This window comes from Typopeltis vanoorti, chromosome 8 (genome assembly GCF_054136105.1).
Source record: "Typopeltis vanoorti isolate ZY-2024b chromosome 8, IOZ_Tvanoo_1.0, whole genome shotgun sequence".
Taxonomy (NCBI): domain Eukaryota; kingdom Metazoa; phylum Arthropoda; class Arachnida; order Uropygi; family Thelyphonidae; genus Typopeltis; species Typopeltis vanoorti.
Genome location: NC_143556.1, coordinates 67,677,966 through 67,704,394, shown reverse-complemented (window position 1 = coordinate 67,704,394; position 26,429 = coordinate 67,677,966). Strand labels below are relative to the sequence as shown.

The window sequence follows — 26,429 nt, the reverse complement described above, 5'->3', positions numbered from 1 at the left end:
ATGGCCTCCCTTGATGAGTTCCTGACTCCCTGGAGGTCCCTCTTAATAATAATATTATTATATATTTATTATTTTCATTATGAAGTAAAAAAGAAAGTACAGTGGTACCTTGAGATACAAGTTTAATTCATTCCATGACCCGAGCTCATAAGTCAAAATGCTCATATCTGAAATCAATTTTCCAAATTGAAATTAATTAAAATTAGATTAATTCATACCAGCCCCCAAAAAACCACTCCAATTTTTTTATAATAATGTACTGTATTTACAATGAACAAATATTACATACATACATGTAAAAGAGAATTAAAATACTGTACATACAAACAGATGTTGGCGGAGCCGATTAGTGTGTAGTATTAATTTTTTCTTTCACTTCACTTTTGCTTAACTCAGTTTTCTTCTTCAGTAGTTTTTTTTCTTTTTTGGCATGCTTTCGTCACTTTCATCCAGGGTGTTTCAATAGAAACCTGTCCAAGGAGCTTTGTTTCTTCCTCCCTTTTAGAATGTTTCTGAAATGAGTTAGGCAAGTGTCATTAAATAGCACTGCTGCACGACCATTTGCAACTTTTTCAGGGTGTTTCTTTTCAATAAAGTTCAAAACTTTTTCCCACATTGCCAACACTTTCTTTATCTCACTTGAAGAGATAACCTTCTCTGCCTCTGTGGTTGTACCAATCTCCTGCAGAACCTCCATATGTTGCTGCATGTGTAGTTCCGTCGTCAGTTCCTCAGAATGTGCGGCGACAAGGTCTTCGATGTCTCCCTCATCCACCTCCAGGCCCATGGACTTTCCGAGGGACACAATCTCCTCCAGCACTTCCTGTTCAAGTCTAAATCCTTCAAAGTCCCTTTCAGCCACAGCCTCAGGCCACAGCTTTTTCCATGCAGAGGTCAAGGTCCTTTTTGTAATACCCTGCCAGGCCATATCAATAATTTTGAGGCATATGACAATGTTGTAGTGGTCTTTCCAGAACTCTCGAAGGGTGAGGTTTGTGCTCTCCGTAACCTCAAAGCAGCATCGGAACATGTGTTTGGTAAAAAGTTTCTTGAAATTGGAGATCACCTGTTGGTCCATGGGCTGTAGGATCGGGGTAGTGTTGGGTGGAAAGTAGAGAACCTTTATAAAGCTGAACTCCTCGAGGATATCGTCCTGAAGGTTTGGTGGGTGGGTAGGAGCATTGTCAAGGACGAGAAGGTAAAGTCATGCACTTTGGTGTAATTAGATATCCTTGCAGATATTAGGCTTGCAGGGGTAAGTCATTGATCTCGAGGTATTCTTTAACGGCAGGACCAAAGACCAAGTTGACCCACTGCACAAAAAACTGCCTGGTGACCCACACCTTTGGGTTTGCCCTCCACATAACCTGCAGTTTTTCTTTTAAAACCTTATGTGTCTTGAAGGCTCTGGGGTTTTCAGAGTGGTATACGAGCAGCGGCTTGATCTTGCAGTTGCCACTCACATTTGCACACAGTGCGAGGGTCAACCTATCCTTCATGGGCTTGTGACCTGGCATCTTCTTTTCTTCTGCCGTTATGTAAGTTTTGCTTGGCATCTTCTTCCAGAAGAGTCCTGTCTCGTCACAGTTGAAACTTGTTGAGAGTATGTATCTTTTGGCTTCGATCAATTCAGCAAAGGTTTTTACAAATTCCTCAGCTGCCTTAGAATCAGGGCTCACTGCCTCACCATGCCTGACAACGGAGTGAATCCCTGTCCTTTTTCAGAAATTTTTGAACCACCCACGACTGGCTTTGAACTGCTCTTGTGAAGCCTCCTGTGCTGAAGTATCTGGGGTCTGCTGCAGCAAATCTACATAAATGGCTCATGCCTTCTCGCAAATTATAGTTTCTGTCACAATGTCTCCTGCGAGCTGCTTCCCTGTCAACCAAAAAATCAGCAGGTTCTCCATCTTTTCATGGACAGAGTTACATAGCTTCGAAATAATTTTAACGCCCTTAGCTGGAGTTATAGCCTTTATCGAGTCCTTCTGCTTCAGAATAGTACATATCGTAGAAGTAGTGCGATCGTACTGCGTTGCCAAGTCTATTACTCTTACACCTTGTTCATATTTGTCTATTATCTCGCACTTTAATTCCATGGATATCACCTTTTTCCTTTTCTCACCACTGTTCTTTACACTCACCTTCTTTGGAATCATGGTTATACGAAAAAAATTAGCTAAATAACTGTACATACAAAAAAAAACACAAAATTAAAACTCAACACGACAGAAATGCTTCTGCGGTGAGGTAAACGTGTGAACTGAATGATGTGCAAGACTCGGGAATCTGAGGAGAGTGTTGGTTGTGACGTCACCGAAGCAGGCTCGTATCTCAAATTCTGGCTCGTAACTCAAGGCAAAAAATCGACTTAGTGATGGCTCGTATCTCAAAAAAACTTGTATGATGGGGCACTTGTATCTCAAGGTATCACTGTACTTTGCATGACATTTTATCAGTTTTTTTTTTTTTTTTTCCAATGCTCTCTTTATATGTTCCAGCCCTCTTTCTGTATCTTCTTTATTTCCTCTATTATTATTTATAATTATAGATAATATTGTATGGAGACGACTATATAAACATTCATTTGGATTTCTTATAATTCTGTATTTATATTTAAATAGAGAAAGTTTTATGACTCAAATGATTCATAGAACAGTAATATTACATTACGGCATTACGTTAATTATTAATTGACTTAAGGAATTCACAACATACAATAGAATATAATTTAATTAACTTTAATATATATTTCCAATATTTCGGCAACATCACGTTGCCATTTTCAAAGGAACTTACAATAAAGACACATGCATGCAGGCACTACATACAGTAAATGAGGACGAAGCAGGAAGCTATCGTTTCTCCTAAAAGTCCTGATGGTGACCCCTAGCGGGCTATATTGGTATTCTTGGCCATTGGACTGACGGTCTCATGATGTCTCCCAAATTTGGGGCAGTCTCATGCAACCAAATTTGTTGAGGTTTGGCATGTTTCTTAGGGCTGAGGCTGATTCCATGAAAAGTCTTTCAAACTTGAACTTGCTACGGTGTATTATTGTGGCTTTCTTCCACCGTATTCTGTGGCATGTATTCAGTGTATGGTCTGCAAGACCGTAGTGGCTATACATGAAATCGGATGTAGTCCTTGTGTTCTGAAATTCTGATATTCGCTGTCCTGCTTGTTTGACCAAACTAGGATAGCTTACAGCTGCAAGGGACCTGGTATACCCCAGGTAGGTCTAGGAAAAGTGGTTGGTCTTTAGTGGAGCGGATAAGGGATGCTAATTTTCTATATGGTCTGCAACAAGAGGTCAAGTCATGTTTTCTTAAGATTTTGGTAATTTTTTAAGAGGTGCTTCGGATGTAGGGAATGGTGATGGATTTAGAGTAATAATTTTAATCATTACTCTAAATCTTAATAAGAATATAATTTTAATTATATTCTATTGTACGTTGTGAATTCCTTAAGTCAATTAATAACCAGCATTATTAATTAATGTAATGCCTTTTTATGAGGTATTACATTAAGTAAAATACACTTAGTAGTTTCACCACCTAAAATAGAACTGTTGGCTTCTTCAGGGTTAAAACATCAAAAAACTATAAATACATGGATTATGAAGTTGATTAAATGCTAAAAAAAACTTTACAATACAAATAGATAAATTCATGCTAAACAGTAAACATAAATATGTATGACATTTATCTGTTTGCAGTAAGCAATAGAAACTGAGTGTTGTTGAAGTTGAAATCTGATGTTAAAAGATTTAATAAGAGATTTCAACATAGATGTGCATATGCAGAAGTCATATACAAGTAGTAAAATGGTGAAAAGAGGCTTCTGGGTAATAGCCCTTCCCATAATGTATAACATTGTACACACCCTAGAGCAGTGTTTCTCAAAGTGTGGTACACTTACCTGGGGGGGGGGGGTACATGAAAGGTCTTCAGGGGGGAGTACATGACAATTTTCAGCTATGCATAATTAACACATGAAATCATTATTAATAAAAAAAAATATTTAAGTATAAAGAGCTAATAAGCTTCATTTCGGCAATGAAAACATTACTTAAATTAAGGGGATATTAAATCCCACATAGTTTTAAAACCGAATAAGAAACTCAAAGATTGGAATCAGAGAGTTTCTTGCCGAATATAGTAAGCTATAAAGTATCGGCGACACTAGCGTTAGCAAATGCAAGTGATCTTAGTACGTAGTACAATACCGGACGACTCGTTGCAAAGGTGGGGGAAGTTCAGATCGCTATTCTTAGGTATTTTCCATAATGTAAAAACACATTTCCTAGGAAATGTATGCTGTTATTACATTATGGAGGGAGGTCACTACCCAGACCGGTTTCAGCCTTTTTTGAGGCTTCATCAGTGAGTAGCTAGACCTAATACCGAAGTGTATAGCGAAAAGAACTTTTATACTCTGCGAACGAGTTTTCCAAACAGGTGCAGTTCTGCCGATACTTTATAGTTTACTATATTCGGCAAGAAACTCTCTGATTCCAATCTTTGAGTTTCTTATTCGGTTTTAAAACTATGTGGGATTTAATATCCCCTTAATTTAAGTAAAAAAAAAAGAATATTTTTAAATGTATATATTTCTCAATAAAATATATATTATGTATAAATTCTCCTACTCAAATTGTGATAAATGCTTCATAGCTCACAAAAATTCGCATTATGAATGTACGTTGCAAGCCTATAACAATGCGAAGAGCATACGATAGCGACTGATAAAAAGAAGTAATTATATGAATCAGTTTTGTTCTATTAAAAATAAAGCATATTTTTTGTTTACATCGAAATATACTTTTTTATTTTATTTATTAATTAATTAATGATAATAATAATTATTATTATTATTATTATTATTATTTTGATAAGGAGGTACTTGGCAATAATGAAAATTTGGGAAGGGGTACACGGATATCTGAAGTTTGAGAAACACTGCCCTAGAGAATGTGTGCTTTGCATTATGGGATACTAAAGCAATTAATGTGAAGTCATTTGCCTCTATATATACAAGTAACCTATTCATGATGATATTTCACATGCAAATTTGTTTTCTTACACTTGGACATAGGATAAACAAGAATATAATTTCTTGGCATCTTTAATATATAACCAAGTGAAAAAAAAAACTTTTGACTGCTAAGTCTTCCATAGTTGTTGAGATTTTTGAGAAATTAGTAAGAAATCATATACTGAATTATGCAGATGAGGGTAATATTATATATGAAGATCAGCAAGGATTTGTTAAGGGGATGCTCTTGTACCAATAATATGACTACCTTTAATAATAAAGTAACGAGTTACTTGATGAGGAGAAAGGCATCTATAGTAATTTTTCTGCATTTTATAAAAAAACATTTTACAGGGTACCGCATGCCTAGTTGATATTTAAGTGGAAACATGGTTTTAGATATCAAATTGGATTAGACTGGAAGCAACTGTATAGTAGATATCAAGGAGTTTTATATGGAGGTGTAATAACCAATTCCAACAAAAAGGAGGATAACCACAATATATAAATCAAACCAAAATCTCCACACACACACACAAATAAGTAAAAATCTTTCACATCCACTTTACCGGTATTTGTTGCATGAATACCAACAATACCAAATTGCTGCTTAACCCTGTCCACCTTCAGTGTCCAACTTGCACACTTCACGATTCCTTTCACCGCAAAGGTTTCACTTATGTCTTCGTAAGATCTGGCATTGCTTGCTAGAGAATGACTGATTTACAATCCTTTGTCTTTTACAATTGCCTTTATCTTACTCTGGGTTCAAGGTTTCTTTGTCCCATTTAGTAACATTTATTTGCTACATTTACTTATCTCCAAAAACCACTCTGACCTCTTCCCCTTCATTTCCATGAAACTCGATCATTTGCAACCCAGCTTTCCATGTAGTGAGATCATCTTCCTAGGTGAAATTAACATCCATAACTCCAGTAGACTCCTTTTACCAACATCAGCAACTAAGCCAGACTAGATGCAGAAGACTACTATAAACATTGAGTTAATAAATCAATTTATTATTTATTAATAAATAAACATAAATCATATATCTACCTACCTGAATTCTTAATAACCCTCTTCACTTTCCCCATCTCTTTTTAACCAGTTCTCCTTGCTCTTAGTAACACAGATCACAATCTTATGCATGTGTCCTCTCTCTCTCACACACACAATGCTGTTCCTCCAACCATTCCCAGCCTTGTTTCCTTTGGCACTATGATGGTACGAAGTGGGATAACGATTGGTATTTCTACGCTTCCTTTCTTCTGTCCCTTGCTCAGAGCAGTTGTTAACCTGCTCTGAGCAAGTTACAAAAAGTATCCTCTGGCAGTGAAAGCCTTCATTCCCCACACTATCCAGAAATCCAAAATTCTTGTCCACTTTCCAAGCCATGGTTCAGCAGAAAGTGTACCAAAGCAGTTGAAGAAAACAAAACCCAGCTGCCTGCAGGTAGCTTGTGCATAATAACCCAAGCTTCATACTCAGCCTATGCTGAAGCATTCAATAAATGCAAAATAATTATCAGGAAGTCTAAATCTGACTTTATAAAGACCAACAGCAGAAAAATTTGTCTCCTGTCCAATGGAAACCATGCCTTCTGGTCCTTTGCCAAGGCTAATATGCCATGTGATATTGCATTTTGTTTAGGATGAATTTACTTTCTTTTGTAAACATTTTGGACAGTTCTTAGTTATCATTTTTTCTATGTTGCTCCCATCCATGAAAGATTTATTTGTAAAGTTATATTATATTTTTACCATGGTTGGGCTAAGGTTTTTTCTCTCTTTTTATATATATATATATATATATATATATATATATATTTATTCATTTTTTTATCTAGTTTGGAATCTGCTCTAAGACCAGAACATGGAACTTTTACAAGCCATTTCAAGGTTCTACTTCTTAGAAGTTTCAGCTTCTAATAAGTGGGCTGGTGGTTTCAAACAATCACAAACATCCATACCTGTGGCAGGATTAAAATATACAGTGGCCTGACAGATGGAGCCACCAGTCTTTTGTGTGAGTGAAACTAGTTTGTACACATTTACAATTTAAAAACTAATAAAAAATCCTTGTTAATCCTTATTTTTTTTTTAGTTTTAAAAAACTTATTTAAAAATAAGCTTTTTCTCTGGTTGTTCACTGTGTGTTGTAGTGGATGGCTCCCTCACTTTGAGCTTCACAGAAGTGCAAGAGTAGCTCAGAACTCTTTTCTATCTCTTATCTTCTTTCTTTTATATATAAATGACCTACTTTTGGTCATCACTAATCCCCTCTTTACATCTTTGCTGGTCATAGTACTTTCCATTCACCCTACTCATTGGGTGAATGGAAACATTCCATGCTTCAAGATCAGTTTGAACCACTGCCTCAAACTTTGATCGCCATACCATCCTTCAATGGGATGAGGACAATCTGGTCATCTTCAATGCCACCAACAAGCAGGCTTGCCTTTTCTCTCACAAAAGGGATCCCAACTCACATATTCTTACTGTCAGTAATACACATATCACCGGACAGAATCAGATCTCTTTGCTTGGACTAACATATACCTACAGTCTGTTAATCTAAATGCATCACTTGCTTCCTCAGCATCTAAAAAAAAACTATTCTTTTCTGCTCGAGATGCTGCTTTTCAGCCATCATAATAGTTAGCTTTAAGGATTCTTACATGAAAAAAAGCTTTTAACAGTTTTGGTATCTCTTCCTCTTCCAATAAAAATAACTCGCATTCCTATCCCTTATTTGCAAATCATTTCTGAACACATAGGGAAAGTTTTAAAACCACTGAAAATTTTTGTTGTTGCCTTTCATCCCATCAAAAAAATTTCCCTTTCTCACTTCTCCTAAGGACAAGCTTCCATCTCTAAGTTTTCCAGGCATCTACCATATTCCTTTCTCTTGTGATTTATCGAATTTTTGGACAAACTAGAACATCTGCTTTTATTCATCTAGAACAGGAGTCGGCAAACTGCAGCTCTTTGGGTACGTACATGTGGCTCTGAAGTAAAATTAAAAATGAAAATAAAACTATTATAATTTCATTTATAAAATTTTTAAAGGATTTTATTCACATAATGGTGACTAATTAGGATTAGGTTTTAGGGTGCCTCGACATCTGAGGTCATTTGCAGAGCAACAAAGTGACTAATAGGTGGGCGCACAGGAGCCCTCTACTGGACAAGGCAATGTTGGCAATGGCAAAATGTGTAAGCAGAGTCCATGTCACTTTGCTGTTTCTGCAACTTATTCTCTTTTGGCTGGGTGGATCCAGAAATTGCATTAAGGTGATAAAGGCAACCTGGTAATTATTATTATAAAGGCAATTATTATATATATATATATATAAAACGTTACAATAAAACATGCTACTGGTGAGATTTATTTTTATTATATTTTCGAATTATTGTCATTTATTATTTTGAATAATCACTTAGTTCTTTTTATTTTCTTTTTATATAATGTATTTATATAACGTGTTAAATAAAATATATTGTTTAGGGTGCTTTTCAACATGGCTATGAAGAAAAAACTAAGAAAAACAACAGATGAGCATTGTGACTTTAAAACTGAATGGACTGAATCTTTTGCGTTTATCTCAAACTCAGATGGCCCTCCAACCTGTCTTATTTGCCAAGAAAAACTGGCACACAATAAAAAGTCAAATTTGAAGAGACACTTCACAACAAAACATGCCACATTTGCCAGAAAATATCCTGTCGGTGACACGAGAAAGAGAGCAGTTGAAGAACTTCAGAAAAATGAAAAATCAAGTTCTGTATTTAGTTATTGGAGAGAGCCTGCCAATGATGTTAATATTGCAAGCTTCATAGTGAGTCAGGAGATCACTAAGAGAGGAAAACCATTCACAGATGGTGAATACATAAAATATTGTTTTTTTAATGCATCTGAAGAACTTTTCAGGATTTCAAAAATAAAGCAGACATTTTAAATAAAATTAAAAACATACCGTTATCTGCCAAAACAGTAGCAGATAGGACAGTTACAATGTCCTCAAATATAACCAACCAACAAGTTGAAGACGTTAAATTAGCTTCAGCTTTATCAATTGCGGTAGATGAGTCTTGCCACATCAAGGACACAGCCCAAGTTTCCCTTTTTGTGCAGTATGTATCATCTGAGGGTCCGAGAGAAGAACTTCTGGGATTATTGCCACTTAAGGGTCAAATGCATGGAGAGGACATAGCAAATGCCATCCTTGAATGGATGAAAAAAAAAATCATATCCCACTCAATAAAATTGTGTCAATTGCAACCAATGGTGCAAAAAAGTATGACGGGAGCGAAAAGGGGTTTTGTTTCAATTTTAAAAGGAAAAATTAATCATGAAGTGATTACTTTCCATCGTATACTCCACCAGGAAGCACTTTGTGCACAAACATTTACAGAAGAAATTGGTAAAATTATGGAATTGGAATTGCTATAATGGTGTTGGTAATTATGATTACCAACACCATTATAGCAAGGGAACCATCGACAATTTAAAGAGTTGCTAAATTTGAAATGGTGAGCGAGTATTCAGATCTTTTCCAGTACAACAGGGTTCGATGGCTTTCCAGAGGTGACATGTTAAGTGTTTTGCATCTTGCATAAACGAAATCAAACTATTCCTAGACAAAGGATGTTCAATATCCAGAATTAACAGAACATCATTGGTTGCAAAAATTGTACTTTATGGTGGACTTTACATCACAATTGAATCAGCTCAATCATAAATTACAAGGCAAGGGAAATACTGCTTTTCAATGCTAGAGGAAGTTATTTCATTTGAAAAGAAATCGATTCTGTTCGCTGAAGATTTAGAGAGCAGAACTTCAGTTCATTTCCCAAGCTTGTCTCAATATCGCCAAGAAAACAGTGCCCTCATTAACAAAGATTATTTCAAGACAGCAGTTTTAAACATGAGAGAATATTTTCTTCAAAGGTTTCAGGAATTTAGAAATAATAAAGCGACTCTAGCTTTTATTACAAATCCTCTTAATGCCAATGTGAAGGAATTAAATTTTTCTCCGTTTGATATTGACACTGCTAATTTTGAAATACAATTGCTGGCCTTGACAAGCAAAAGCATATGGAGCTCCAAATTTGTATGTCTTTGTACTGAAATAGAAGAACTGGAAAAAGAAAAATGCAGTCTGATTTCACAGCTCAAGCAGACTGCTATAAAAGAATTACAGAAGGCAGACTCAATGATTTTCAATACTTGGAATAGTCTTCCGGACTCATATCACAAGTTGAAAAAATTTGCATTTGGTGTTCTCAGTATCTTTGGGTCTACATATTTATGTGAGCAATCGTTTTCTAACATGAATTTCATTAAATGTAAATTGAGGAGCCAAATTACTGATGCCAACTTGGAATTGTTCCTTAAATTAAAAATGACTAGTTACAAACCGGACATACAGAAACTTTCTAAGGAAATGCAAGCTCATTGCTCACACTGATTAAAACCAATGAGAGCAATTTTTTATGTGATTTTTTCTTCATTTAATAAAGATATAATTAATATTATAACTTGTTATATATTACTATAAATTTACTATAATATTACTTTAAATTTTCCTGATTTTTAAAAATATATTTATGGCTCTCGAATAATTTTTAAATTGTTGTGAGGGACAGGTTTGGCTCTTCCATCTCAAAAGTTTGCCGACCCCTGATCTAGAAGAACACAAGTCTTATATTAAATACCACAAACCTGAACATTCTGGACTTGCAGAGCATTCCATCAATACTAAACATAGTTTATTGGAACAAGACAAGAGTAGTTCTTAAAAGTCATTTCCTCAGAGAATGTCTTTATAGAGAAACATGGGAAATTTTACTTCGCTGTCCTAACTTAAACAGATCCAATGGTCTATGTCTATCCACTTTATGGGAGATAGTATTTTTTTAATTCTGCTAATCTTTCCTAACGTGTGTGTTATTATGTTTTTATGTTAGGAAATTATTGACCTTATTTAGTTATCTTACATTAGCCACTCAAGTGGTACTTTGTAGAATTGTCTCTTATTGTTTAATTGCCATTCTCTAATCCTGTATTGACATTCTATCTATCTATCTCTCCCGTAGTCCTTAATGGACCGTTGGGTCACTCATGGCTGAGCCATGAATGTCTAATGGGCGGTGAATTAAGACAGATGGCGCCCATCTCTTCTTCTGTCTTCATCTATATATCCTATGGCTGTATCCTGTATGTTCACGGATCCAGTTTGCATGTTTGCAGGATGAAAAACCCCAGGATAAACTCTGCTGTCTACGCCCAAGTCCTTCAGCTCCTCACATCACTGACGGGAATCAAACCTAGGACACTCCTTCCTCAGGCATATGGTTGCGAAGCTCACAGCTACTAGGCTAACCGCTTGGACATACTGACATTACCTATGATATTTAGGTGAAAATTCTATATTAATAAATTTTCCCTCGTTTATTCCTTCTATCTCTGTCTTCTAGAAGACTCTTTTTCATGAAGTATTCCAAAACGGTTACAACTTGCAACTTCAGAAAAAATGTTGGCAAACTTCTTGTTTCTTGATCTTTTTCAGCACCCACACAGCACTGATGTGCTTATAGATTTTTCAACCTCTTATGTATAGGATCAGTATCAAAAAGAAAAAAAAAAGATTACAAATGGAGTACCTCAGGGCTTAGTACTAGAACAATTGCTGCTAACTTTTATGTCAGTGATATTGTCTCTGGATTGTATGGGAATAGTCACTTTTTTGTAGATGATTTGAAGCTTGTGAAGTTAGTAGCATGTGCTGATATGGGAGGATTTGAATAAGCTGAATAGGTGGGCAAATGGATGGATTGTGCTCAACTGACATCCCCATTCATTTATCCACCTTTCAGACCTCACACTTGAGTTAGGTTTTGAAATTTGGGATCAGGATATGTGACTCCATACTGGAAGAAGTGAAGGATGTAAGGTAGGGTTGGTGGTGGATAGAAATTCGTAGTTCAGCTATATTATAAAGATTGCGAAAACAACCAAAAGAATTACTGAAATGGATGTTGACCTGCAGAGGGCATTGTCCCATTGGATAAGGCCCCAATCAGATTGCATCTGGATCATTATACTTAGATTCAGATTCAAAACTGAAGAAGAGAGTTCTTAAATTGGATTCAGAAGTGGATAACAAGAACAATATCAGGACTGTGAATATCAGTTATAAAGAGTGATGTGATTGAGACTGAAAGTCATTGCAAAGTAAGTGACTGGATGAACATTAGGAAAACACTATTCATATGTTAGAACAAGGGACCATCCTTGAAAGCCTTTTAAAAGCTTTTATGCCTTTAAAAGTAGTAGTGAGTAAGAGTGTGTGTGTGTGTGAGAGAGAAGCAGATTTCTTTTGCATGGGAAGTAGTAGGAATGTAGAATGAGAAGGTTGGTGAGAGTGCAGGCAGTGAATAAGTTTAAGGAGTGATATGATATGATACTTTGTATTGTGTAAAGCAGACTCTCCTCCTCTTCTGCCCATTATGAATCTCATGACTCATTAGAAGTGCTATATAATAATAATTATTATTATAATTCGATATTAATACAAAATGTAGGAAGAAAAATTTATTAGTAAAAATCAGCTTAGGGGCAGTTTTGTTAAATAAAGCTTCATTTCTAATGCATTTCTATTGGGGGGGGGAAGAAAACTTCATTTTCTCATATCTTAAGAAAAATTCCAATTTTTTTAAATAAAAAGAATTAAAAGTATATAAAGTGCCATGTGGTGTCAGCCAGAAGTAATTATTCAAATATGCACCTATCCATAGAGAAGGTCAGCTTAGCTTTGAATGTATTAATCTAAATTAGGTTTTTTTCTGTATAAAAAAAAAAAAGTTACTTTAAAAATAATCATCACCAGAAAATAATCTTTTAGTTGAAAACATCTGAAGATGATTAAATTATTTGTTCATATGTAGATCATGTGCCATTAGATAATTACACCAAACTCTTTATATTAATTAGAATGACATGAAAAAGAACTGAAGAGGTGATATCAAATTTGATGCTTTCATTAAGTATTTAAGATTAACTTAATCACTATGCTGAACAAATAAATCAGCCACAGTTTAACTGAAATTCAGAACATATCTTATTTTACAATCCTTCAGTGGTCATGGATTGAGTAGGAAAATATGAATACTTTATTCTATTTTGTACTAATTGGAAATATTTTATTACTGTGCAAACCATATTTGTCTCTTCAGTAGCATATCTCTTTTCTTAGGTAATCTGGTAGAAATTTATACTCCAGTAGTTCACATGAAGTGCCTTCCATATATGACTAGCAGTGAATGTGAATTAGTGAAGAAATCACAACAGTCATCATTTGTGCAAAAATAATGTTTCATTAAATACGAAAATAAATATGGAATCTGAACTAAGATTATAATAAACTATATTATAATAAATATTTTAACACTTGCTGTATAATTGAATATTTAATTTCATTGAAAATTTCATATACTTTTTTGTTTCTATTGTATTTTGCTACTTGTTTATTCTTGCTGCTTCTGAAAATGGCATTGATAAAAAAAAAACACGTCGGTGGCATGTAAAGCTTCAGTATGAAGATCAAGCCCTGCCTTGGATTTTTTGCAGTGGATGCATTGTGAAAATTGTTGTATGTATGAACCGAAAAAATATGAACGATTTGTGGTCTTTGGGTAAGCAAAAAGAAGGAAAGCATTAACATACGTGAAAAGTGTCTTGATAGATTAGAGCGATTAGAAATGGGAGCAAGAGATGGGACTATAGTAGAAGACCTTACGCAAGAGTTAGTGAAAATGAAAAGTGAATTGAAACATCTAGAAAAGGATACTAAACATCTAGGGAAGAGATTGGCTGGTGAGGAGATATTATTATTATTATATGACACCTCCAGGAAGTCCAAAGACTCATTGAGGGGGGGAATGCCAACAGCGTGGAACGATTGCTCTCTTTCCAACTACTAACCACACTCACACTTGCTTAACTTTTTGCTAGCCATTAGTAGCGGAGGCTCTACCAATTGACCAACATTTGCTGGCAAATGAGGAAGAAGTAGTTAGTATTATGAAGAACGAGTCAAAGGATAGTCGGTTCTTGGAAAATTCGCCGTAAGACATTTTCCATTCATTTTTGTAAATAATCAATCGATGATAAAGGGTATTATAATTCATTAAAAAGGCAAATCTTTATTAAAGTGAGTGTCAGTGATACATAACATAATGAAATCATTTAAAAATTGTGCAAATTAAAAGAGATGCTGCGTAACTAATTAATTTTTTGCTGCGGATCGTCAATTCAACAAATCCATCAGTAAAGTCGCTCGTTGGAAAAAATGCTAATGCTGTGAAGCATTTAATTTTCATGTTGAATTCAGCATCTGTTTTTGATAGTGTAACTTCAAACCAATGGGAACAATTCTGCGATAAAGATTTTGTGCCATATGAAATAAACAACCTGTTATACTCGTAGTTGTTGATGTAAATATGTTAGAACAAGTGTTGATAGTTGCTTTCTCGAAGTCAATCATTAATGTTTCGTGATCTAATGATGAACGTAAACCCTTTAAGGCACTGAATAATCTGCAGTCAGTTAATTTTTATTTGCCAGGAAACAAAGTAAAAAGCTGTCATGGAATCCTTAGGGGTCTCATGCCGGTCCCAAGCCTGGATAAAGGAGGAGGGGTCAGTCAGATGAGTGTTGATGCTCTGACTGTAAAGAAAAAAGACGATTATTATCTGATGCCTATACGGTCAACAGCTACAATATGCCGACTCGGATGTCGCCCGGATCAACAAGGTACGTGATACCAATCGAGCGATTGAAAAGTCGGATACCGAAAGGAAACAGAAACTGAAACTAACAGAACTATTATCAGTAGAAACATGGAATGTACAGACACTTTGGATGCCAGGAAAACTAAAATTACTTTGCAAGGAAATGAAGAGATATCGGTGTCATATACTAGGACTGGCAGAGTTGCGATGGACATCACCAGGAAAGATAAATAGATGCAAAGTCATATGGTCATGCCATGACACCAAGCGTGAAGCAGGAGTTGCCTTCCTTCTTAACAAAAAAGCTAGAAAGGCACTCTCAGGCTACAAACCAGTCAATGAATGAATCATAGCAGCAAGATTTCAAGCAAAATCATTTAATATATATCAATTGTCCAGATATATGTACCCACATATGACAGCACAGATGAGGATATTGACTTATTTTACAAAGATCTGACAGAAACAATAGAAATAATACCAAAACAAGATGCACTAATTATTGAAGAAGATTGGAATGCCAAATTCGGAATAGAAAATGATGGTTGGGAAAGAGTCATGGAAAATATGGTTTTCGAGAAAGAAATGAACAAGGTGAAAAAATGTTAGAATTTGCTGTGGACCACGAGATGATGATCTGTAACACAAGATTCCAGCAAAAGGACATGACGATCAAATGATGGGAAAACCGAGAAAATGATTGATATGACTAAAAGAAGATGGATAACATCAGTAGTACAGTGTTGAACTTTTCAGGAGTGGATATGGACTCAGATCATAGTTTAGTGATTGCAAACATCAAGTCGAAAGTAAAAAAGAAAGTATAAACCCCATCATGAGGAACGAAGAGAGCAAGAATAAGTGAAGCAGAAATAGGAAGAAGGTGCAGAACAGTGTTAGAGGAGAAACTTAAAAGTGTGGAGAAAGAAAAAAATTCGAATCTAAGAGTGAAAGGAGTAATGAAGGCGATAGAAGATGCAGTTGAAGAAACAGTACCAGAAGAAGAGACAATCGAGAGAAATGGATTAGACAAGAAACACTGAAGTTAGTAGAGGAGAAAAGAATGTTGATGATAAGAAGGAATACATCAGAACAAATAGAGGAGCAATATAGAAGAAAAGTGTAATGAGGTGAAAACAGCAGTCAGCCAGATAATATAAACTGGTTAGAAGCCCAATACAATAATATATAACAGTACTATTTAGAGCATAAAATTAGGAAGGTGTACAAAATGATTAGAACCATTAATAGAAGGTGGCAACCAAAACAGACCACAGTTAAAGGTGAAAAAGGCAAAGTATTGATGAATAAAGATAAAATTGTACAGCGATGGACAAGATACTGTAGTGAAATATGAAAAAAGCTAGAGTTTGGTAGCATTGGGAAACTGATTTGAAGAATTGAAGCATATATCACCACCAAGTAATGAGTATGATATGGAATCGTGAGCCTTGTTGATCCGGGTGACGTCCAAGTCAGCATGTTGTAGCTGTTGATTGTATATGCATCAGATAACAATTGTGTTTTTTCTTTATGGTCAGAGTATCGACACTCATCTGACCGATCCTCCTCCTTTATCCAGGCTTGGGACTAGCATGAGAGCCTTAGGGATTCCATTGTGGCTTTTTGCTTTGCTTCCTGGCAAATAAGAATTAACTGACTGCAGATTATTCAGTGCCTTAAATGGCTTATGTTCAATAGATCCCAAAACATTAATGCTTGTTCTAGCATATTTACATGAACAACTATGAGTATAACAGGTTGTTTATTTCATATGGCACAAAATCTTTATCGCAAAATTGTTGCCATTGGTTTGAAGTTACGCTTTCAAACAGATGCCGAATTCAACACGAAATTCTTCACAACATTAGCATTTCTTCCTATGAGCGATGTTACTGATGGATTTGTTGAATTGACGATCCACAGCAAAAAGTTAATTATTTACTCAGCATCTCTTTTAATTCGCACAATTTTTAAATTATTTCATTATGTTATGTATCACTGACATTCACCTTAATAAAGATTTGCCTTTTTAATTAATTTATAATACCCTTTATCATCCATTGATTATTTACAAAAATTAATACAAAATGTCTTACACCAAAAATGTTTGTGCCGAATTTTCCTACAACGAATTTTCCAGTCAAGGATAGTCATATATCATTGTATGAGGACTTGATCATTAGAAATGTGATGACCAGTAAAGTACACAAAACAAGCTTTCCTGGTAGAATAATGAAACAACTGATACGTTGCAGAAAAGGAAAGACCAGGCATTAAAATTAGTGGTAGGTTTGGGCATAAATGACTTAGTTGTGGAAAAAAAGGATGTTGATAAGTACTTGAGGAGGTTGTTGCAGCAAGTAAACAATAATTGTTTTGTTTGAAAAGTCGTTAACGTGTTGCCCAGATATGACAATAGTGAATTGAGAAGGAGAGCAAAGATAAAATTAATAGTAAGACGGCTGAGTTGTGTGAGGCAAAGGGGGTGGAGTTCAATTTATAAATCTATGGAATGAATTTGAAAGAAAGTTTGGAATGGTTTAAAGTTGATGGATTGCATTTGAATGGGTTTGGTGTTGGACATTTAGAAAAGGTATTATTTTCTGAGAAGGCACAGAATCAAGAAATTAATGTAGAAAATGATCAGAGTCTACTTGTGAAGCAGGATAGTACAATAGGAGGAAAATGGGTACAAGGTTGAAAATATGGTTGCAGCAGCACAAGGTGCATAAAGGTGAGGATGAGACAGGTAGGATTGGAAATCAGAATCATGATCAGGGAAATGGGAGTGCTCAGACCAAAGAGAGAGAGAGGCGTAGTATAGCAGCTAGAATAGAGAATATTGGTGCTGATAGAATGGCCTCAACGACACTGGGATTGTTATGTTTGTACTCAAATGTAAGACGTATTCAAAACAGGAGAACTGATTTTGTTGATTGAGTCAGTATGTCCAAAGATAATTGGAATAAGTGAAACTTGGTTGTCTGAAGAGGATGTCATGTCTAGAATAAAAATAGAAGGAAATAAAATTTCCAGAAGGATAAAAATGTGAAAAGGGGATTGGCAGTGCTATTAATGATTGCAGACGAATTGCATCCAAAAAGTATGGAAGTTGATAGTGCATGCACAGATTTTGAATCCATGTGGTGTGACGTTGAAATTAACAGGCTAGTATATCTGATGGGATATTGTTATATGCCAGGAAATGCAGAATACTGATTGTGAAATGTTTAGGCAAATTGGTTGGGCATGTAAAAAAGAAGGTGGTCCTGATAGGAGACTAATTACAGGAATATAGAATGGAAGGAGGAGACAGTGTATGGGAACAAGGAGAGTGAGTTTGTTGAATTTCTGAGAGATAAATATCTTAAGCAGCATGTGCCTGAAGCAACTAGAGGCTTTTGTGAACTAAATCATTTTTGATTTAGTTCACAAAATGTAGTTAAGGGGATATTAACACTGCTGCCAGTTAGTAAGAGTGATCTTGAGGTACCTGTTTGGGAAGTGGAAGTCACAAGAAAAGGACACTTCCAAAAATGGATATATATGTGGAAGTATAAAGTGGGTGACTATGGGAAGCTCTGTAGTCAATTAGCATCAGTACATTGGATAGATGAGCTTAGCAGAAAAGATGTTAACAGTGCATGGAAATTCACCTGGCAGTATCTGACATAAGCAATGTATAACCGCATACCAAGGGTTAAGTGAGTGGATAGAATAGGAGTGAAGTAGATGAACAGTAAAATCAAGCAAGTTGTGTTGAAAAAGAAAATACTATGGAGGAGGTACAAAGCTGTTTATGATCAGATCCGTCAAGACTATAAAGTGCAGGCTAGGAAGATAATGGGCATAGTAAAGAAAGAAAAAGTGCAGTATAAAAGAAGATTGACTGGTCAGGCTTATAAGGTTAATTCAAGGGAATTTTTCTGCAATGTGGCCAGCAAGAAAAGGAATAATTATGGCAAGTTGACACTAGGGGATAGTCATGGCAGCAGAGTGACAGTTACAATGCATATACTGGAATTATTGAATGAGCACTTTATCAGTGTATATCATACTGGTGTAGAAAATGATCAGAGTCTACTTGTGAAGCAGGATAGTACAACTAAACGGATTGTACAATAGGAGGAAAATGCAGTGCAGTATCTAGAAGGGAGCAAGTGTTATGAGAATTTGGATGTGAAAGAATACAAGATGTATCAGGTGTTGATTGGATTAGATAAAGGCTGTGGGAATGGATGACATATCACCACATATTCTTAAGGAATGTGCATAACAGTTTGCTATGCCCTTGACCTAGTTATTTAATGAGGGCTCACTCCACTCCAAAACAGTACCATTTCACATGCATGGTTCTTGGACAGAAGTTTCCAATTATAGACCAGTCTGTATAGCTGCAGTTGTGGTCAAGATGTTGGAGAGATTGGTTAGGAATAGAATACAGGATTGGGTTGATGGACACAGCATTCTTTATGATGGCCAGCATGGATTTGTAAAGGGTAAGTCTTGTTTTAGCAATTAACTTGTATTTTATGATAAGAATGAGTGTGTTAGTTAAGGGAGAATCATATATGGTATATTCTTGACTTTGCAAAAGCGTTTGATAGATTAGTACAGCTTGTACACCAACTTATCATGATTACCACATGATAAGTTGGTGTACAAGCTGCAGAGGATGGGAATAGATAATATATTGGTTAGATGGATCAGAGATTGGCTCTCTGAACAATACCAGCAAGTTGTGTATGATGAATCAATATCTCAAAAAAGGAGTGTAACTAGTGGTATGCCTCAGGGTTCTCTTCTTGGGCCCAGGCTGTTTAACTTGTTTGTAAATGATATATCATGTGGACTGACGGGGACCTTCAGTTGTTTGCTGATGATGTAAAGTTTTGGAGAATTATAAGTAGCACTGCTGATGTTAATTTCCTTGAAGAAGATTTGAATAGACTTTTGACTTGGACAAAGGAGTGGGGGTTGTAGTTTTAATATTAGTAAGTGCAAGGTGTTGCATTTTGGAGTGCAGAAATATAAGGCTGTGTACTATATTGATGGTGCAGCACTACAGGAAGTGGATGAGATTCAAGATTTCGGAGTGATGGTTGACAGTAGACTAAAGTTTAGAGGGCATATTGCAAGTGTTGCAAAGACTGCACGTCATAGTGCTATTATGATAATAAGTACTCTAACATGTAAGGATAAGGAAGTGATTGTGCCATTGTATAAAGCACTGGTCAGACCACACTTGAACTGTTGTGTTCAAATTTGGTCACCTGCTTTTCAGTGTGATGTGGAGACATTAGAGAGGGTACAGAGATGAGTGACAATATCAGGACTTTGGAATGCTGGCTATGGAGAGAGAGGTTGAAGAAATGGGATTGCAGAGTTTGGTGATTATTATGGAGACATTTAAGTTAGTGAGAGAATGTTATCAGATTAATCCAGGTGGGATTATAAAAAGAGTAGAAGATGAGGGGGGAAAACCAGAGGCATCCCTGGAAGTTATATAAGAGTGTGGTGAAGAGAGGTGTGAGGAGTAGATTTTTTACATGGAGAATTGTCAGTGAATGGAACGCAGTACCAGAATGTGTTTAAGGCAAGGAGCGTTAAGGATTTTAAGATTCTATATGATAAATATGTTGTCATTTGAATGAACCTCCCACAATGAGTCTGTGCCAACTCCATAGAAGGTGCAATAATAATAATTATATTCTTCTTCTGCAGCTTTTCCCACTTTAGTAGGGTTGCTGTTTGTGGTGAGTCTCCTCCACAACCTCCTGTCTTGGGCTGTAGCCACATCCAAGTTCTTCATCCTCAAGTCCTCCTTCACCATCTCCCTCCATCTCTTCTTTAGCCACCTGCGCTTCCTCCTCTGCACATCCATCTGCATGACCTTTCTTCCCACATACTCTTCCTCCCTCCTCATCACATGACCAAACCATCTCAACTTTCCCTCTAAGTTTGTAACTTTCACTCTTCCCCTTACATAGTCATTTCTCAGACGATCCTTTCTAGTCACACCGCACATCCACCTAAGCATTCTCATCTCCGCTACCTCCATTCTGCTGATGTTATTTTTCATCAGGGCCACAGTTTCCATAGCATACGTCATAACTGGTCTCACTACTGTCCTGTACATTTTGCCTTTTAGATTGATCGGCACCCTCTTATCACATAGCACTCCAGCCATCTCTCTCTCCAGTTCCTCCATCCTGCATCCCACTTCCTTCTCAGCCTCACCATCCTCTTTCATTGTTGAACCTAAGTATCTAAAGTCACTGACCTTCCTGATGACATTTCCTTCCACTCCAGATCTGTCTCCTGGCTGCCATCCACTTTGCAACACATATACCCTGTCTTACTTCTGCTCATTCTCATACCTCTCTCTCTTCTAGTACTTTCCTCCAACTTTCCAGTTTAGCTACCACATTCTTCTCTTGATTCTGCACACAGCACGATGTCATCTGCATACAACATAGTCTAAGGTGCGTTTTCTCTCACCTCCTCCGTCACCACCTCCATCACAATATTAAACTGGGAAACTTTCTGCAGGAAAATAATTATATATACCTGTTATATTACTTTCTTTTGGAATTCATACATTTATATAAAGACTTCCATACATGACTTTTTGTAATCTGCTTTATTAAGGATATTTTATTTCTTCTAACTAACTCCATCTTTATTATTAAGTTTTTATTGCATTTCTTATGAGTATACGAGTATTGTGCCCAACTATGTACACACAATAATCTAAACGCGAAGCATACATTATCTGACTCCATGGATGGTGTAATAATAATAATTATATACCTGTTATATTACTTTCTTTTGTAATTCGTACATTTATATAAAGACTTCCATAAATGACTTTTTGTAATCTGCTTTATTAAGGATATTTTATTGCTTCTAATATTACTTATTAGAAGAACTAAAATATCCTTATACTAAAATAAGAACTCCATCTTTATTAAGTTTTTATTGTATTTCTTATGAGTACACAAGTATTGTGCCCAACTATTTACACACAGTAATCTAAATGCAAAGCATACATTATCCTAATACATGGGACTGGTGCAGATATAAACAAAATGCATTTATTGAGAGAAATTAATTTGATATTAGACCTTGCTCTGGTCTTTTAAACACATCTCACTGCATTTGCATTAGTGAATGCAGTGGGCTGTGCCGTATGTCCTAATGTTAATTCTTCATTCTAATTCATCCCAATGTTGGTTTTAGATTGGGACTCTATGCTGGCTGCTACAATGTTCCAGTGTTATTCTTTTCAAACTATAAACCAACAGACAATACACAACTTTGACTTTCAATGTCTCTGCCTCATCCACCAGACCTTGCCCCATCTATTTCCTATTCCCAAATTTATAAAGAAACACTTGAAAGGAACAAAATTTACCACAGATGATAAATTCATATCTGCAGCTGAGGACTGGTTTGGGCTACAAGAGAAAGACTTTTTTCTCATAGGATTAAAAATAATGTAGCAACATTGTGACAAGTCTATAGCACTTTGTGGGGAATATGTAGAATAATGTGTAAGTTACATTGTTCTACCTCAATTCCTTCATGGTGATTATCTTAGCTTTTCAGCACATCCTTGTAACATTGAGGGTATTTGAATAATTTCAACAAGTAGTAGTGTCTCTTCATGAGCCCTTATTAATGGGTTCAGACTTTTTTTTTTTCCTGCTAAAAACCTGAACCCATTAATAAGGGCTCATGAAGAGACACTACTACTTGTTGAAATTATTCAAATATTGCAGGCTACTCTCCCTTTCAGAGTGAACAAGTGCAATATAAAGATGATGTAATGAAGATCAATCTGCAACCTATTCTATGAGGATAATGCAAAGCAGATTCAATGCTCTCTTGCACTTTTTCAAATGTGGCTTCTGTTGCTATTGGAATAACACTTATTTCAATTCTTAACTCTGGATCTGGGTGAAGAGTGAATTTTCAGCAGAAGTGCACAAAAATTCACTCTTCACCCAGATCCAGAGTTAAGAATTGAAATAAGTGTTATTCCAATAGCAACAGAAGCCACATTTGAAAAAGTGCAAGAGAGCATTGAATCTGCTTTGCATTATCCTCATAGAATAGGTTGCAGATTGATCTTCATTACATCATCTTTATATTGCACTTGTTCACTCTGAAAGGGAGAGTAGCCTGCAATATTTGGATCCTGCTCCTCACCAAGATATACAGCTATCTAGTAGTGCTTTTGACATCCTCCTTTCAGATTATTTAGCAAAGCAAAATAACCTGCTTTGTCCCTTCGTTGTCTTTTGACTATGCTCTAAAAATAGTTTTTCAGATCATCCTATATGGACTAGTAGTTTTGGCCTATGTGGGGAAGTTCAGTGCTACATCAGACTGCCATGGTTCCCTTTGGATGCACGTTAAAGAGAAGTTGAAGAAAACAGCATTCCTTCTTGTCAGGATTGCAATCCATCATTCAACTTCTCACTGTGCCAACTGAATAAGTCTCGCACTCCATCATCCATTCACTTGCAGTTATTTAATGTACAAAGAGCACTATGATTTCTTACCCATCTATACTGACAGTTCAAGATCTAAGACTTCTGTTTTCCTTAAATTATCAGATCACATTTGACTGCAGTAATTAATTAGAGAGCAGAGTTGCATGCAGTTCATTTGAGCACATAAGAGAAAAATCTCTACCAAAAGTGTATGATCTATACAAGCTCATTGAGTTCTTTACAAACCATCTCCTCTCCTGTGTACAATCCACATCCAGTGTTTTGTGAGGTTCTGTGACTGGTGTACAAAATGAAGATCCTTAATTTTGATATTCAATTGTGCTGGATTCCCAACCACATTGGAATTAAAGGCAATGAAGCTGCAGGTGCTAAATTGTTCATGCTTTTTTTACGTACTTTGTAACTCCCGTATATAGACAATTTATAAGAGCAGAGCTAATTAACTAATGGCACTGACTACAGTAGGAACCACTAACAGATTTCACAAGGTGAAGCCTGAAGTTAAGCATGGGCAGTCGAGTCAACACAGATTCGGTTGTTCTTGACATGGTAAATTCCTGTGTATCCTAACAACTAATTATGTTGATAGAGCAGTATGGAGGGATTTGGTAGGTGTCTACATTCTTGACTTTTGTGGAGAAGTTTGTTTACTTTAGGGAGTTTTTCTCTTAAGTGTTGTGTACATGTATTGCTGTTTGTAGATCTCTTCAATTCTTTTGTCTGTTTTCATTTTCAGTTAGATATTTGTCAGAGATGGGTTGCCTGAAGGCACCTTAATTATTTTCCTCTGTCTCCTTAGAGTGCACTGTCTTTTTGGGATTTTCCAGTATGATTTGTTTCAAGTCTGCTTTCTGAGCTCTGTATATTCTGTTACTTGCAGATGGGAGACAGAGATTTTTATTTAGATCAGTTAGATTGTGCTTCCATTTCTTTTTATGGGTTCAGTGCATAGATATTCACTTTCTGTGATTCCTTCACAATTTCTGCAACAATCAATTGTATCACAACGTGGACTGTGATGTATTTCCAGATAATTACTCTGACTGGGAATATCGGCAGTGTACTTGATCGTTTACTTGTTACATGTCCATAGAGAATGAAATGATTACCGATTTCCGTTCTTTTTCTTTACGTGTTATGTTTTGAAACTATCCCATTTGGTGAAAGGGCAAAATTATGAATTACCTCTCTCTCTAATATAAATCTATTTTTATCAAGTGTACTTGTTTTCTATCATGGAAGTAATTAGTTGATCTTGTACATGGAAACTGTAGAGTAGTTTATCTATAGTAAAAAAAGAAGAAGAAAAAAAAAAAGATAATTTCAGAGAAGAATAGGAAAATCCTGCATTTTAGTAGTCCTTGCAATGAAGAAAGATACGGATCCTCATCAATTAGTGAATAATGATAGAATAAAATGAATAAAAAGGAAACTGCAATAATGAAATGGTTTCTTCTCCCTTCAGCTAAGAATGAGAATGGAAATGGAGGAGGGTGAAAAACAACTTGATGATCGACAACATTGCTCATAGCGACCAAAAGCAGGACACCGAAGATAATACTGAGCCAAGGGAAGCTGATGCAGAAAGAGCAGGTAGAAAATCACCAAGAAATCTCGCTGCTCATGAAAGAAAGAATACATCATCGAATGAAGACTGCCAGAAAGTGGAGAGAAAAGAAACTGAGCATTAGGTGATAGAACCTGATCGTTTTGAAGATTTCATAGAACTTGCGAGAATAGTAATTACGTTGCTTTCGTTCTCACCTTCCAGATATTGAAAATGATCTCGTTAACTATAAACATTCTAATTTTATTGTTCACTGAGTAGGGAAAGGACGGAGTGGAAGCATAAAGCATCGCATAGCTGATTCCACACCCGTGTGAAGAGGGGATGGATATAGAAAGCTACAGTATATATCTATCCCCTACCAAAGTCACCAAAAGATGCTTCCATATCGTGAAGACCATTTAAGTTAAATCTTGTCTAACTGAAAGTCTTAAAGGAATCCTCCTCATTGTCTTCGGTACTTTGGATGACGTAAAAAGTGATCAATTTCCATTATCCCAGATATCAGAGATGTTTGATCTCTGATATCTGGGATAATTGATATAGATTACAGTATTGTTCTTGAACTGTCCCAGAATTGGGACATTTGTTCTAGTTAGCGATCCCAAAACGTAGAAGGATGAAACCCAGATTGTTGCGAAGGAGTACACTACATGTTCTTTTTTATATAAACTTTCTTAATAGACAGATGGTTTCCTTAGATATCGCTGCTTCGGTATTAGTAAGCTGAATCTATTGTTCTCTAGAAATCCACGAGGATCCTTCCCTCTCTGTTTTGCTGTGACCTTAAAAGAATCTGTGAAGTTTCTTACATACTAGACTTTCTTCAGTTGCATTGATACCTGGTACATTTCATTAATGTACCAGGTATCAATAACATGAGCTTGCAAAATCAGTGTAATAAATCTGTCTTGGGAAGAAAGCGATAGTGTTCCTACTTTCCGAATCTTGAGAGTTTCGACATTTTTAATCAGTTGTTAAATTAGAATAATAGTTGTCTTGTCCGCTTTCACTAATGCTGATTGTTTCCACTCCGAACTTTGTGAAGCCCCTATTGTAAAATAAAGCAGCCCAGTGTCTAATTTTGAATTTTTTTTTCATCCCTTTTCTTTCTAAATCACTTTCGTTTATTTCTAATATAGCTTTCAGTATTGTGTTACATTGCTTGGCTCGCAACCAGCTTCTTTAGATATACCATGTTTTTCTTGTTTGCATGTTTGAAACCGTGCTCTTGTGTAAAGTCTCAGCTACCTAGGTAGCTGAAACTTTACACAAGGTATATTCTAATCGGAACAAAGATATTTAAGCCTGGCAGAGAAAAAAACAAGGGATTTTTTTAGAAAGGTCCCTGGACCGCTTTTTCAATGAAATTGATATCAGGACCGTATGTGGATCAGAATATCTCCGTTTAGTGGTACGTTTTTTAATCACGAGGAGGAGCATAAAAACAGTCTACCTTTGTGCCAAAACCTTCGATCATTTCAATTATTGGTTACATAGAAATAT

The 26,429-nt window shown here is 36.0% G+C and overlaps 1 protein-coding gene across 5 annotated transcripts in view; it reads left to right on the top strand.

The window, feature by feature from the left end:
- The window catches only part of LOC150104071 (F-box only protein 3-like), a 345,412-nt gene extending 331,919 nt beyond the window's left edge, over positions 1–13,493 (top strand). For all 5 annotated transcript variants that reach the window (XM_090396738.1, XM_090396742.1, XM_090396741.1 and 2 more), the window contains one exon: positions 13,295–13,493. In XM_090396738.1, the coding sequence (XP_090252864.1) occupies positions 13,295–13,410 (116 nt within the window). In that variant the 3' untranslated portion in view covers positions 13,411–13,493. The remainder of the gene's footprint in view (positions 1–13,294) is intronic.
- Positions 13,494–26,429: the final 12,936 nt, after the last annotated feature.